Genomic DNA, 17659 nt, shown 5'->3' with positions numbered 1-17659 from the left:
ATAATTGGGCCCCAACGTGACACAGAAAGGTTTGAAAAATGGACAAATATGTCCAAGTTTGTCGGTAACCACTGTTGAAAATCTCTCGCTAGCATAGTGTAGCGGATAGAGTAGTCATCATGTTATCATGTGACTGAAGCTTCATCTGAAGAGGGTGATTCTCTGGTTGGAGGAAATTAAGGCTAATTTCATGTGGCTAACGTCGCTCTAGTAACATAATTTTGCTTGGTTTTAATGTAATATCCTGATTTTGTAAATGTAAATGTAATAACCAGTTCACTCTATTAACTTTATTAAGCATTTCAGGAAGTTTAATACGGGTCAACTAGTGATCATGAGATCATGTGACTGGAAATTAACACATGTATGAAGACAGTTTTTAATGTGTTGGTTCAGATTATTATTATGAAAAGGCTCTAGGTTTATCTGATGGTGTATTAGCCAAACTGGTGATCAGTTTACCTGGTGACACGTCACAGCAGAAGAAGCAAACGACTGTGTGCAAAACATGATTGGAGGAAATGAAAAAATAATGTTTTGGGATCATATCACACATTTCTATAGGATTTTTACTGTTAAACTGATAGCTGAAGGTTAGCACTGTGGCTAACGTCGCTTTTGCGATCAAACCTTGAGTGATTTCAGCATAAACATCTCTTAATTCTCTAAGGGCAAAATTTTCATTCTAGGCACATTTGGGATATTATGTAATGGTAGCAGTAGCTAGCTTAATGTTCCATGTTAGCATAGCAGCAGTGCTGAATTCTTCCTAATGGTTGTTTAACATGGGGTTGAATGATGAAGGGCTTTCCATTAGGGCTGAACAATTTTGGAAAATAATCTAATTACGATTTTTTTTCCTCAATATTGCGATTGCGATTTAATATGCAATATTTTTTTCAAGGGCCTCTTGTCACATTTTTCAATGAACGCAAACAATAAATCAATCCGTTTCATAATAAACAATTTCAGATTTATTTCAACTTTAAATAAATATACATTTTAAAGCACAGATTACAACAATAAAGCAAACAAATCTGTATCTAACTACACGTTTCATGAAACATGTAAACACATGGACTGCACTTCTTAAACACTCTGATATTAACAGGACAGTACAAGACAAGAAAAAAATAAATAAATTCAGCCTTTGCGATTAGAAAATATATTGCGATAATATCGCAAATGCAATTAATCGTTCAGCCCTACTTTCCACTCTGTTACGTTTTTGTGGTAACGGAGTGGAAAGTTGGTCACAGCCATCACACACCGAGCTACAACTCAATGATTCCTGTTCTAATACCAATATAAATGTGTCCCTCATGAAAACTTCACCCATAAAATGTTAAATTAGTAACAGTTTAATAGCCAGTAACGTTATCTAAACGGGGAAAGATGAGGAAACGGAAACTAAACACAAAAGTATAACGTGACGCGGAAATGAGAAGACTGAAATTACATCTGGGAAACACACGACGACTACAAAACACAGAAAATGTAAATAATGACAACAAAATACACAAAAACTACTCCATAAAACATTCAAAAGTACCAATTTACAAAAGGAATTCACAACAACAAAAACACACAAAGTGACAGAAAAATACACATAAATGACTCCACATACATATAGACAAACAGCAAATTAGACTCTGACATGAAATGTGGTTAATTTGAAAACCCTAAAAATGATGATGAGGAAACAATGATGTGAGAAGATGTAAAAGATTTCCTTCACTTTGCTTCCTAAGTATCTGAAACTAACCGCACAGCATCATGAGCAGCAGCAGTGTGTGTGTGTGTGTGTGTGTGTGTGTGTGTGTGTGTGTGTGGGACAGATGGTACCGTCATCTGAAAGTGTGCCACAAATTTTAGTAAAATGATGGATCCTCCTTAACCAATTAGAGAGTTCATATCTGGGGTCTTGTGTTAGAATCTGTTCATTTCTCTCTCTCTCTGTGTGTGTGCGCGTGTGTGTGCATGCGTGTGCGTGAGTGTTCCCATGGGATCAGTAATCAACTTGAAACATTACATAAGATGTTGGTAGTGACAAATCCACTGAGCTGTAACTTCACGTACTAGCGTTCTGTATTCATCTCCATGTGATCACTGATCAAAGATTGATCCTCTGACCATCCATTGATCCATTCATCGAGAGCTACAACTACTGATTATTTTCATAATCGATTCACCGCTCAATAAATGAATCGAATCAGATTTTTTTTCAAAAACAGTTTAAAATACACATTTAAACCCTACTTAAGTTGATTAAACTGAAATAAAAGTGTCTCTCACACTGTAACACTTGTGCGCGCGCGCACAATAACACTCGTGCGGGCACACACAATAACACCGCACGCACACACAAAAACACACAAAGACTTGTGGTGCACACACACAAACATTCTTGGTGCGCGCACACACAAACACTCTTGGTGCGCGCACACACAAACACTCTTGGTGCGCACACACAAACACTCTTGGTGCGCACACACACAAACACTCGAGCGCGCACACACAAAGCTCTGCAGGTGAATCAAACCGCTCTGCGTCACGGTCAGTGACATAAATCCCACGACGAAACGAATCGATAATGAAATTCGTTGCCAACGCATTTAATAGTCTTTGTTGCAGCCACACATTCATTCATTCATTCATTCATTCATTCATTCATTCACCTCCCTAAGGCTCCCTCTCTTAAAGCTGACACATTTGTTTCCCAGACTGAACGGAGCTTCTATAGATCTGCTACGTGTCTCCAACGATGCTGAATGTTTGACTCCAGTAGAAACAACATGATGATGAAACCCTGTAGAAAACCTGCTCACAGGATCAATAACTAATCCAAGCTCATCAACAGGGTTTGAAGATTGTTCCAGTGGAAATCAGCCTTGTTTACGTTTAGACTACGTTTGACAACTAATGAAAAAACAACATATAGTCACTAAGCAGCAAAGCATCTACTCACCAGATGACTAGGAAATAAAGAAATGTGTAAAAAAAAAAAAATAATAACAAAATACACAAAAACTACTTGAAAAAAAACATTAAAAAATTAACAAGTAGACAACCAAAATACACAAAATTACTCACAAAACAAAGAAAAATGCACAAAACAACATCAAACACACACAAAATAACAGGAAAATACACACAAATGACTCCACAAAGATAATAGACACAAATAGACATAAAAATATACACAAAAGCACAATAAAATGACTCCAAAAACCTAAAGGAGCAACAAAAATGCACAAAGAATGACTCCAAATACACAAAATGACAGAAAAATATACAAGACAACCAAAATATACAAGTTGACTACAAAACACAGAAAATGTTAAAGAATGACAGCAAAATACATAAAACTTCACAAAATACACATAAATGACTCCAAATACATGTAGACAGGGATTAAAGCAATAGAGTAAAAGGTGCTCTTTTATTTTGAAAGGTGTGTTTCTAAAACCCAAACTATGACCAACGTATGGTCTAAAAATACATGTTTTGACAGAAGCGTCAGAGCTTCACTCATCATAAACATATACAACAATCCATTACTTCTGCACTGATAGCCATCAGGTACATTTATTAAGGAGGTTCTTCAAAGCTAATGGAAATTCACATTTTATTTTTGTAGCATATGAGCAGTTTGGGTGAAGATCACTTAATGGTAGGATGAGAACAAGCACAGCTGCATGATGGGAGGGATTCTAACACTATTCCTCTCTATGAAGAAATGTTTCCCATCAAACATTTCTCACATAAATGCTACAGTTCTGCACTAAGATTAGACAAACAACTGTCTATTTCTACATTACGTGTTACTGTCAGAGATGGGCATTGTTTTATCACAAAGAAAAGGATTCAGGGGCCAAAGCATCAACATTCATGTCAGCATTAGAATAATAACAAATCCCAACATTAATACAGGAACTCTTCAGGGTTTGATTAAGACTATGTTTCCTGGTTTCTGATCGTAGAGTGGATTACACCTGAGGCTACACTCTCACACTCATGTATGTAGCAGCTCCGTTATGCTTTTCAGTCTCTGTGCCAGTCCCTGAGGCCTCTTCAGGTGCACGTGCACACACACACGAACGCACACACACACACACACACACACAGTCTAAGTGATGAAAGCCGTTTATCCTGCGTGCTGGATGCAGAATGGACGAACAAGTTATCACCTCTGACCGGGGCAGACCACAGGAGTAAAGGACTGACGCCAGCAGCACATACCAGCACTGGTCAGTGTGTGTGTGTGTGTGTGTATGTGAGTCCCAGCAGTAATAATCACCCGGATTAGAGCGGAGCCAAACCCCCGCAGGGTCCCCCCTCTCCCCCCTATCCCTGGGAAGTCTCCCCACCCCGCCCCGTCCTGCCCAGACAAACCAAACCTCCACATATTTCTAGGACCTCTTTGTCCTATCGATCAACCACAGCCTGGATAAAAAATATTGAGCAACACAACATCACATTATTCATTCAGAAGCACCAGGGTGCAGTGGAATGGAAGCTGATACAGTCGTCGATACGTCTGTGTGTGTGTGTGTGTGTGTGTGAGTGACAACAATAGATGATGAATTAGGGTTAGAACCCGTGTGTGTGCGTGCGTGTGTGTGTGTCACTCCACCGCTCACCCATCAACAACTGTCAGCTGCACTGCACACAGAATTACTCCAAAGACACACAAAATGTCAGGAAAATACACAAAAGTTATTCCAAAAAGACAACATACACAAAAATGACTCCAACAACACACAAATGAAGATAAAAGGGACAATAAAATGACTCCAGAACCCTAAAAGAACAACAACAAAAAACACACAATGACTCCAAAAACATGTGAAAAAAAGAAAAATATGCAAAAGATGAACAAAAATACACAAGACAACTACAAAACAAAGAAAATACACAAAAACCACTCCGGAAGGACAACAAAATACACAAAATTACTTCAAAAACATACAAGAATGACAGAAAAATACACATGAATGAATCCAAATATCTATGAACAGACAGAAAATTACACAAAACAGCAAAAAAAACGACTCAAAAAAGACAAGATACACAAATGACATGAAAAACACACAAAAGGACAATAAAATGACTCCAAAACACCCCCAAAAAAATGAAATACAGTACATATACAGTATCTTAAACATATACAACAATAATCCATGATATGTGTCCTCGATTTTGCGCTGATAGCCAACAGGCGCCGTGTGTGTGCGACAACAATAGACAATGCATTAGGATTAGAACCTTGTGTGTGTGTGTGTGTGTGTCATTCCACCGCTCACACATCAACAATTGTCAGCTGCAGCGTTCAAAGCTGTCGTGGTATTTGTGAAGCGTCTGCCAACCTTTGTCCTCCTCCATCTATCATCATCATCATCATTATGGATCTATTTTAGAGAGACGGACGCCACCGCCACCACCTCTGTACTTCTCTTTAAATCTTATTACCCAGACCAAATAAAGATGGTTCTGACTACAACTGGAGCTATCGCAACAACTGGACCCTCTGTGGGACACAGAAGTGTTTGTTCTGCTCCAGCAACACACAAATGGGCAAAATATTACACAAAAGGATAAAAGAATACACAAAAATGAATCCAAAAACACCCAAAATAACAGAAAATACACAAGACAACAAAAATGCACACAGAAACCCAAAAAAACACGAAATGACAGGAAAAAATGACACAATGATACAAAAAAACAAAATGTGAAGAATGACAACAAAATCCACAAAAAGTACTCCAGAAAACATTCAAAAATTATTAACAAAAATCCACAAAAAGACAACAAATTAAACAAAATCACTCCAAAAACGACAACAAAGGTTTGCAAAATGACAGAAAAATACACGTAAAAGACGGCAAATACATATAAACACACTTTCTCTGGACTTTGACCATAAACCACAGTAACCTGTGAGATCCATCATGGTGAATGTGCTCATTCAGGTTATTTTAGGTTCTTTTCCCATCAGATTAAAACCAGTAAACTTTGGATTGAGCAGTCCTCAGGTTCTTACACATGTTCAAGAGCAACAAAAATGCACAGAATTACTGCAAAAACACACAAACTGACCAAAAAAACACAAGACTAGAGCTGGGCAATAAAGACCAAAACTCATATCTCTATTTATTCTTAAAATGGTGATATACAATATCGAACTCGATATTTTTAACTCAATAAAGTCTTACAAGCACATTTATTACCAACCGTGGCACAATATGTCTTTTTTTACACTAAGGGACAGCACGTGTGAGTGAGTTCTGTAGTGTGGCTTGTTTAGACGAAGGTCTGTGTTACGACACTCATTGATCATCTTAACTATGTTTTTCCTCCTGTTCTGAAAAGTAGCAAAAGCAGCAACTAATAAAACGAGTATTTAAAAACAAAATAAGCTATAAAAATATATATCTCAGAAATACATTAAAATTGTAAAGAAGGACACTGAGTGTACTCTTTGAATAATATTAAATACTTGTATGACGTGATTTGTACTTTGTGATTGCATAAATAAAAACAAGTTTAAAAAAAAATATAAACATCACAATATAGGCAATATTTTCATTTACTATATCGCCAAAATAGAAAACTCGATATATCTTGAAACTCAATATATTGCCCAGCGATGCACACAACACATGAAAAATGTAAAGAATGACAACAAAATACACAAAACCTTCTCCAAAAAACATTCAGAAATACACAAAATTACTCCCAAAACACAGACAAATAAACTAATGCAAATAAATAAAACGTTTTCTCTGGACTTTGACCATAAACCACAGTAACCTGTGAGATCCATCATGGTGATGGTGCTTGTTTGGTTCAGTACCTGGTCCTGATGTGGACTAACTAAGCAGAACACAGGTTCTTACCTCAGGTTCTTCTGCTTGTTCTCCTTCTTGTTCAGAACTCCCGGGACACAGTTGGTCAGCTCGGTCCAGTCCGCGTGCAGCCCGCAGCTCCAGCCCGTGGAGAACCGGGAGAAGAGCCAGGTCTCCTTCCGGTTGGGCCGGTAGCAGGTACACTTCTTTTGACCCGGTCTGCAGTCGCAGGGGACCTCCAGGCGGACGTTCTGGACCAGGTGGCGGCCGAACGTGGTGCCCCCGGTCTTCTGGATGTGCAGGAACACGATGACGTCCTCGCCCTTGATCTGGAAGTCCATGGTCCGCTCCAGGTCCCGGACCGGGAAGAAGAACTTCTTGACGTAGTGCGGGTCCGGGGTGGGGAAGATGTCCCCCTCGTCCTCCTCCGTGAAGTATCCGTGCGGCGAGCCCAGGTTGATGACCCCGGGGGCCACGTACTGGTAGAGGATCAGCATGAAGCACACGGACCCGACCACGATCAACAAGAATTTGCTGCTCCTCTCGACCATGATCGATGCCCGCTCAGCGCTACCGTGTCCCGGGGAAGCCCGCCGCAGAGAGCTCGGTGCTCGGCGTCATGCTCGCTCTGTTCCCGCCGCCTCTCACCTCTGGTTCCCGGGGTTCAGGAGTGGTTCTGTCCGCTGAGGGGGGACCACACCAGGACCGGGACCAGAACCAGGTGGTTCATGGTTCAACAGCGTGAAAGACGCATTGTGGAGCCCAGGACCCTCCCCCGTTCACCCAGCTCCGCTCTCTCCGCTCTCTACACTAAACTACACACAGCGGTACTGGAGCCACTACCCAGGATGCACTGCGACACCTACCTTTACAGCCTGAAAACCGCGCTTTAATGCTTCACGCGATTCTGGATTATCGATACGGTTAAAACGATCATCGTTTTTCAGAAATGACACAAAAGGTAGCCAAAGTCTACCAAATGATTCCCAAAACACACAAAATAACAGAAAATATTCAAAATGATAACATAAATTTACAAAATGTGACCCCGAGAACACACAAAAAAAAAACATTAAATGCACAAAAAGGGTTGCCAAAATCTACAAAAACACTCAAATTGTCCGAAGAATTTACAAAATGACAACAAATATACAAAAAGAAGACCCCACAAACACACAAAATCACAGAAAATACATCAAATGATTACAAACAAGGCTCCAACAACACACACATTAACAGAGAATTACACAAAAGGACACCTTCAGTACATAAAACGCTAGAAAATACACCTAATGACTTAAAAACACTAAAAATTACAGAAAGAATTAGTGATGTACCGACAGAACGTTTTCACTTCCGATACGATGCCGATATTGCAGCCTTGAATATTGGCCGATACCGATATCAATCCGATACAATATCAGCACGAATCATACATACTTTTATGACTTATTTTGTAGTGTGGAACGTTAGAAAAGGTTTGATCAGGTGATGTCACTCAAACAAAGAACAATAGTCAGCAACAGTAGAGATGAGAAAAACTGACCCATTTATTATTAACAGATTGGTTACATACATTTTAACCTTCAACATAATATCTACAGTATTCTACAATTTGAATAAATATAATATAATGTATTTCAGAGATTTTAGATGCAGTCCGATAAAATCCGATATTCGTTTTCTGTCTGAGATTGGACCGATATCCGATATCAATATTGGGACACCCCTAGAAAGAACACAAAAGACCACCAAAATCTAATCTGAAAATTACACACACACACACACACACACACACACCCACACACACACACACACACACACACACACACACACACCCACACACACACACACACACACACACACACACACACACAGGAATTAGTGATACAGATTTATTTTTCAGCTGTAGTTGATGCAATACTTTCAGTAAATATTGACACACTCTGATGGTGACTGGATTATTTCATTATGAGGGACATGAGGAGCACATGTGACCCCCCCCCCTGTTGTTTGACTGGATTTATGAACAGATTATAGATTATAAACCAACACCTGACTCAACAAACATTTATTAACATTTGTCAGACGTTCATGGAAATGTGTTGAGCTGGAGGCTAAAAATACTTGGCTCAGCGTGAAGCGTTGGCTTTAGTCTGAATCGACTACTGGGATGTGAGTCTGATGTTTAGGATGATTCATCTCTCTTTAAACACGTTTATTTATAACGTATATGTCTGCTCTTTATCCTCCACATTGATTCTCTGTGGCTGGACTCCTAAACTCTTTCTAAAAAGCTGGATTTGTTTCACAGATGTGTTGTTTTATTGTGCAGCTTTATTAGAAATAATGTGAGATGGTGTGTGTGTGTGTGCGTGTGTGTGTGTGTGTGTAAACTCATTGATTGGAGGCACATTTGTTTGTGAGATGACTTTGTCAGCATGTTGACTTAGTGAATCCTCTCTGTTCCACTGCAAACACCAACACTTGAGGCTTTCTTTATTTATTTATCAGAGTTATATACTCTGTAATTAATGTTTATGAGCAGAAAAAATGAATGATGGGGGAGTTGGAGGAACCACAAACATTAAAATCATCTGTTGGTTGTAAAATGTGGTGATAAAAAGTAAAAACAAATTATAATCATTTGGATTCTGGCCTTTTAGTTTTTACTGATCATAATCCAAGAGAGAATATCTGAAATAGAACGTACCAACAGGGAGATCCTCAGGACGGTTTAACAGCAGCACAAACATGACTCCAAAAACACAGAAAATAACAGAAAATACAAAAAATGACAGCAAAAATACACATAAATGACTCAAAACACACACAAATGGACAGAAAAAAAATCACAAAATAAAAACAAAAATAACTCAGGAAACACACAAAATAACAGAAATACACAGAAGGCCACCGCAATCTACAAAATAACTAAAAAAAAATGATGGATAAATACATGAAATGAAAACAATAATACAGAAACATTACTTCAAAAACACACAAAGGGACAGAAAATTACACAAAAGCACAACATAAATATACAAAATAACAGGAAATACACAAAAGGATCACTAAACAAACAGACAAAATGTAAAAAAACACATAAAATTACAACAAAAATACACAAAAATGACTCTAAAATCATACAACATGACAGAAAATACACAAAAGGCAACAAAAAGGGGAAAAAAACACAAAATTATTACAGAAATGTCTTCAACAATGCACAAATGGACATAAAATTACACAAAAGAATAACATAAATACACCTAATGACTCCAAAAACACAGAAAATACACAAAATGACAGCACGTGATACATTTTTAAAAAAAAATCAAACGAAGCATCTTTAAATGTTTATTTTCACTGAAAAATGTGTTCAAATTTCACAGATTTGGGGTTTAATTACAAGAAAATAAATGTTTTTTCTTTAAAAAAAATTCAGAAAGTAGATTTTCATAAAATCTTACATAATTGTTAAATTGCACAAATATTTCACATGTTTTACGATAGTTAAATGTTTTTAGTTAGTGGATACAATAGTAAAATAGGGACATTATGATTAACTATGAAATGTTTCAGAAGTGGTCGTTTGTGAAGGAAACTGTTGCATAAATGAAGAAAAACAAAGTATTTTCTACCTTTTTTAGATCCTTCATTATCTTAATCTTTTGATTAAAGTGAAACCAGGAATAATTTATTATTTCTTACAGGTTCCATTAATTAATTTATGTATTTATTCTTTCTGGAATTTCTCGTTGCTTGAAATCCATGAGACAAACTGCTGTGGTTCCTCCACTAGTGGGCAGTAGAGAGCACTTTGAGCATATATATATATATATATATATATATATATATATATATATATATATATATATATATATATATATATATAAAGAAGAACCTTTTAAATCAGTGGGCGTGGCCCCAGCAACTATTCCTTCCCTCCTATTGGTTCCCTCGTGCACAGAGGAGCTCATGCACTTTCTCACACACTGGTTTGCAGATGTTTGTTGTGTAAATAAATAGTAAACAGTAGATTATGTGTTTAACCCTGATTCCCACACCAATGAGATGTGTCCAATCAGCAGGTTGATCTTATCTTCAGTATGTTCTCCATAGAACAGATTTTACATTTAGTCAAACTTTCACAATGTCCTCATTTCTGTTTTCTTTACGTTTCATCGCATGTTGTTATAGGCTGATAAATCATGACAAATTAATAATAATTAATAAACTGTTGTTAGCAATTTCATATTTGCACTAAAATCAAGATGTGACGTCCGTCCGTGTGTTAAAGTTTCTACACATTAGACCACCTGTTTAATGGTGAGAAATGAAATGGAAATTCTATTATTGAATGGAATTGTTGAATCTATACATTTACAAACACAAAAACACGACAATGTAGAATATGTAAATGATAAAGACAGGACAACAACACCAGTATTTACAATATTTACAGTGAGAGTGCAAAAAATTGATAATAATCATCTTAAAGACTTAAGTCCTTGTTTTAATTAGAAATAAAATGGTTTAAAAGTGACCAGAAATAGAGGAAAAGGTGGTGAAATGGGATTTAAAAACCACATAAATTGGTTAAAAGTTGCACATCAGAGTGGACAGAAAAAGTGGTCAAAAGGGTTCAAAGTGTCAATATTTGAACAATTAGATTAAACTGGCATTTAATGGGCATGACAAATGGTTAAATTGGCAAAAAAAAAAGCATGTAATATGGTGAAAAGTGACAATAATGCGTCAACATATGTGACATTAAGTGGAAAAGTGGTGGAAAGGGTTTATAAGTGCAGAAAAGTCATTAAAATGTGATGTAGAAGTGTCAGAAATGGGAGTAATGTAGCAAAATACATTAAAAGGAGCAAAAATATGGCAAGAAAAAGTGATGAAAATAGGATAAAATATGGTGAGTTTAGGGTTGTGACCCCAAGGTTGAGAACCCCTGCATTACAACCTTTTTATTGGTTGAAAAAGATCATGGAAATGATATTGTCAATATTGATATTATCCTAAAATATGTAGGTGAGGGTTTATTCCGTACATTTCAGTCCGTCTTATCGCCTCAGATTACGTTAGATTTTGTGCAAGAATTGACATTTTCATCTCTCTGTGTGTGTAAATGTGTGATATTATACCAAAACATGCACGAGAGGATATATTTGGTGTCAGATTGCAATTTCTGCTCCACTTTGTTGAAAAAACTAAAACAATATTTCCATTTCCTTTTCAGGAAGTGAATTTCATATTTCACATCAGAGTCTCTACTTACTGTATATCTTATTATTTTTATTATTTTTTTTTAAATAAATAAATAAAATCATTCTTTACAAATAAGAATTACATTCACTCAGTAATTTTGCCCAAAAGTTAATGTATAATAAAGGAGATTTTACAGTTTGTTGCTGATTGAGCTGCGTCTCTGTTCACTATGAGCATTTACAGTATGTGGATATAACAGTAACAGTAACAGTGTTCTCTATGTGGAACATTCTGCTGACTTTTTCTGTAAACACATGATGTCAAACACATATTTAAAGCCTGTCGTCCTCTTTTCACCTCTTTCAACACATTCCACACACACAGTACAGCACATGTACAGTAGAACGTATAACAAACTGCAGCGTCAAAGCATAAAGCAAAGAAATTCATACGTATTTTCTCTAAAAGGGTAAATAGTGAATAATGTGTGCGTTTAGGAGGCGAGGAACGTCGCCAGCTCAGCTCGTGACTTATTATGAATCCCCTGGTGTTTCTGATTCATTGTTATTCTGCTGATAGTCACTGGAAAAATATATTATATGATCTGTTTAGTGTAACAGTCGACAACACCAACCTAAAGATAATAAAGAAAAACTGCAACATAGTGAATGAAGGATACATTACAAACAGATTATATCATGTTTCATACATGATACACGTTAAAATAATAACGTTAGTTCTCTCCTCATCATTATTGTAGTTTATTTTGTATTCTTTATTTTATTTTTATGCTTTAAATGCTAAGTATTGCTATAATTTAATTTATAATTTCAAAGGTTTGTTTTAAGAATTTGGTTTCAGAATCAGGAAAGTAACTTGTTGTAAATAAAGCTTTCCTTATATAGATATTGTACTTTTATTGCCTTAAAATGCAAAATATTTGCATATTTTAATTTAATTATATTTTAAAGGTATGTTTTGAGAATAAATTTCCACATCACAGAAGTTAATTATTATAGAAAATTGTTGTAAATATAGCCTTGTTAGCATGCATACTGTTTATTATTCTTTATTATACTTTTAATGCTTTAAATGCAAAAATACTGAGAAAATGTAATTTCATAAATAATAACAAAAGACTATAACCATGAATTTTTGAGGATGTTTTAACAGATTTTTCAACTATTTCAGCTCTTTATCGTCACTGAATTTAATCATATTAGTCAGACCTTCTGTTGTGTTTGTTTTTCTGGCATTTATTTATTATGTGTAAAGTTTGCATTTTGTTTAGATAGTTATGTTAATGTGTTTTTGTGTAATTTTGCATGTTTTCTGCTAATCATCTTGTGTAATATTGCTATTTCTCAAGTCATTTATGTGTAGATCTATTGTCATCTTGTCTTTTTTCCTCTATTTTTTTTTTTTTTTTTTTTTTTAGTATTTTTTGTGTATTTTTGTTATCGTTTTGTGTGTTATTTGAGTGATTTTGTCCATATTTGTCATTTTATCTATTTTCCTGTATTTTTGTAAGAATGTTGTAGGTTTTTTTGGACTAATTCTTTGTATTTTTGTTGTCATTTCATTGTATTTTTGTCATACTTTTGTGTATTTCTGTGCATTTGGATGAATTCAGTGTATTATTGTTGATAATGTGACTAATTAATCACAAACCCTTTTCAAAGCTGTTTTCTGTCCACTCTGCACACACATGTTCAGACATGCTTATTGTGTGTTTGTGCGTCACCATTCTTCTTTTTTTTTGAGTGCTAGCGGCTGCTCTGTGCACAGCACAGGCAGGAGGTAACAAACACACACTGAAACCATTTCCTCCCTAAATGAAATGAAAAAGAAGAATTAGTGATTGTTTTCCTGGCCGGGCCCTGAGATCAGGATGACTTCTTCTCTCCACCTTTTCCTCAGAGGATCAGACACTAATATTTTCTTTGGACGAGTCTGAGGGAAACGTGCACGTGGACAACGTGCACAACTGTACAAAGAAAACACATTCCTGGATCTCACAGTGTTTGAGGAGACGAGGTCCAACACGCCGTTAGCTATCAGTGTGTGTACATAGGTGTGTACATAGGTGTGCACGCACCTGCCCTCGTGCACTAGCATCAGTCTCAGCGTTTTATTAGAGGACACATGGCCTCACCTCCAGTGGAAGGTTCTATTTGTTCTAAAGCAGAGACACACAACTTTAATCACAGTGAGGCTACACAACATGTGACCGTGTCTGATCTGAGGGTCACATGATCAACATTCATGTCGGCATTATAATAATGACCAATCAGAGCATTATCACAGGAAACTACAAAAGGATTTGTGTGTTTTTATGTGTTTTGGGCCATTTATGTATTCATTTTTTTCTGTTTTCCTCTTTTGTTGTAATTTGTCGTGTTTTTTTAAAGTTTTTTTGTGTATTTTTGTTGTAATGTGTTGTACTTTTGTTATGCATTTACAAAATTTTATACATTGTTTGTGTAATATTACTGTTGTTTTTTGTATTTTCCACGTCATTTTGTGATTTTAGTGCCATTCATATGTAAATCTGGTTTTATTTTTGTCTTTTTTCCTCTATTTTTGTAATTATCATGTGTTTTTTAGTCTTTTGAATATTTTTTGTTGTCATTTTGTGTATTTTTGTAGTCATTTTTTTTGTATTCTGTTATGCTTTTGTGTAATTTAGTTTTTTGGTAATCATCTTGTGTAATATTGCTGTTAATTTTTGTATTTTTCATGTCATTTTGGAATTTTTGGGTCATTTATGTGTATCTATTTTCCACTTTTTTGTGATTTCCATGTGTCTTTTAATCTTTTCTCTGTATTTTTGTGGTTTTTTTGAGTGATTTTGTCTATTTCTTTCACTTTATCTATTTTTCTGTATTTTTGTAATTTCTTCGAGGGTTTTAGGCTAATTCTCTGTATTATTTTTGTCATTTTTTGTATTTGTAGTTATGTTATACAAAATGATTAAAAAAAACACCCAAAGCAACAACTTAAATGTTTAAATTAAGAGTAAAACACACAAAATAAGAGTACAATATACAAAATGAACCAAAAAAACACCCAAAGTGACTCTTAAAATCATACAAAATCAGAGAAAAATATAAAAAATGACAACAAACATTATACAAATACATGTTGCGGCAAAAAGACACTTCTATTGTTGCACAAAGTACATTTGTGTATGAGTTGTGTGTGTTTTTAACTGTGTGAGAATCCTGATGATCCAATAAAGAGTGAATGAGTCGTTCCTCCTCACAAACAGCTGCTGCTGTCACATCACAACATTACAACAAATATCATTCTTTCTTTTACTTTTCAGAATCTAAAATCCATTCCATAGTTTGCTGTAAGACAGAAATAATATTTAAGTTCCAGATGAAGTTGTTTACTCCAAACGTGACATATTTGTGACATATTTATGACGTATTTGTGCTCCGAGCTGTAAATAAACGTGTGTAACATTCTTTCTCTGTGGCTTCCAGGCGTGTTTTTGTGTTTTTGCTACAGTTTGGTTTTAATCTTCCACATGTCGTCACTTTGACATCAGTCAAACATTCCTGTGTGTGTGTGTGTGTGTGTGTGTGTGTGTGTTTTCTCTGCAGGCTTGTTATTTTCTAGTGACAGTTTGACCTTTGAACCCTGTGCTGGAGGACATGAGGGGCGGGGCTGCATTTCTTTCTTTCTCTCAGCGACACCAACGATTAAAGTCCAAACACGTCTCATGTTTCACTCAGCTTTTGTTTTCATTTATGTGTATTTTTCATGACTTTTTGTGATTTTTGGCTCCTAAATGTGGATATTTATTTTTTTTAGGTCTTGTTTTGCGTATTTTTGTGGTAGTTTTGTATGTTTTTTTTAAAGTATTCTTTCTAATGCTGTCATTTTATCTATTTTTCTGTATTTTTGGAATCATCTTGTAGATTTTTGGACTAATTCTGTATATTTTTGTCATGCTTTTGTATATATTTGCACATTTTTTTGCTAATCATTTTGTATAATATTGCTGCTGTTTTGTAATTTTCATTTTGTGATTTTTGGGTAATTTATGTGTAGATCTAATGTCATTTTCTTCATTTTTTTCTATTTTTGTAATTGTCATGTGTTTTCTTAGTATTTTTGGTGTCGTTTTGTGTGTTTTTGTGTGTGATTTTTTGGCTATTTCTATCATTTTATCTATTTTTCAGTATTTTTGTAATGATCTTGTGTGTTTTGGACTAATTCTGTGTTTTTTTCTTGTCATTCTTTTGCTGTTCTTTTGTTAAACATCTATCACTGTTGTTTTTTGCATTCATTTTTCATGATATTTTGTGATTTATGAGTCATTTATGTGTAAATCTATTGTCGTTTTCTCTATTTTCCTCTGTTTCTGTAACTGTCATGTTTATTTTTTGAATATTTTTGTTTATCTTTGTTGTCGTTTTGATTTTTTATTTTTTTTTAATGCACCTGAATCTGAAGTTAGTAATGATTCAGAATGAGTTTAAAATGCAGTGCGTAAACACAGCTTATTGATTTATGGAGATAACAGGTTTGATTGCTCACGGCTCATCATTAGAAGTCGTATAATTTATTCAGAGTGAAGACGTCAGAAAAAAAAACAGTTATTAAAGCTGCAGAATATTATACAGGAGCTTTTTAAGAACATAGAATAATGTAATAATCACTTTTCTATTGACGGGACTCTATGTGGACTGTCAAAATAAAAGAAATTAGATTAAAACAAAAATAAAGGAGAGAAGTAGTGGGTTTTTGTAAAAAAAAAAAAAAAAAAAGATTGATTTGAACCAAGTTGAAGTCTTAAATAATACATTTGTTGATGACACAGAGAAAACACACATGGATGAGGAGAAATGTGATGCACAGAAGGTTTTTGGAGAAAAAAAGCAGCTTTATATAATTTTGTAAAGCGATGTCTGCTCTCACTAACGTTCCAAAAGCCTTAAAGGGAGACATTCATCTGTTACAGCCAAAAAGTTTCCATCTTTTTGCCACATTTGGACGCATTTAGTCTTGATTTGTTGATGATACATTTATATTCTAAAGGCAAAGTTATTATGAAAGTGTCCACAGTTCACAAACAAATGAGTGTTTGATAATGTGTGATCAGGGAGGATTCATATATATATATAAATATTTCACTCAATATCAATTTTCCACGTCAACATTTGCCTTGGGACGGTAACGGAGTGGAGTAACGAAGCTGTTTGTCTGAGTGGAGAACGACTGTAATCTGATCCACTTCTTCTTCTCACCATTTTTCTGTCTTTTTGTCATCATCTTGTGGGTTTTTGAACTAATTCAGAGTATTTTTGTTGTCATTTTGTGTGTTTTTGTGTAATTTAGTAAATGTTTTGGTCATCATCTTGTACATTATTGCTGTTATTTTTTGTGATTTTCACGTCACTTTGTGATTTTCGGGTCATTTATTTGCATATCTATTGGTATTTTGTCTCTTTTCCTCTATTTTTGTAATTGTCATGTGATATTCTTAGTATTTTATGTGTATTTTTGTTTCTGTCATTGTATCTATTTTTTGGTATTTTCGTCATCTTGTGGATTTTTGGACTAATTTTGTGTAT

At 35.3% G+C, this 17659-nt stretch overlaps 1 protein-coding gene across 1 annotated transcript in view; it reads right to left on the bottom strand.

The window, feature by feature from the left end:
- The window catches only part of hs6st1a (heparan sulfate 6-O-sulfotransferase 1a), a 66985-nt gene extending 59308 nt beyond the window's left edge, over positions 1-7677 (bottom strand). The window contains exon 1 of the mRNA XM_028437484.1: positions 6903-7677. Coding sequence (XP_028293285.1) covers positions 6903-7402 — 500 coding nt within the window. The 5' untranslated portion in view covers positions 7403-7677. The remainder of the gene's footprint in view (positions 1-6902) is intronic.
- Positions 7678-17659: the final 9982 nt, after the last annotated feature.

Source organism: Gouania willdenowi, chromosome 22, assembly GCF_900634775.1.
Source record: "Gouania willdenowi chromosome 22, fGouWil2.1, whole genome shotgun sequence".
Lineage (NCBI taxonomy): Eukaryota > Metazoa > Chordata > Actinopteri > Blenniiformes > Gobiesocidae > Gouania > Gouania willdenowi.
Note: the sequence above shows the minus strand (reverse complement) of the source record. Positions and strands in the feature narration are given on the sequence as shown.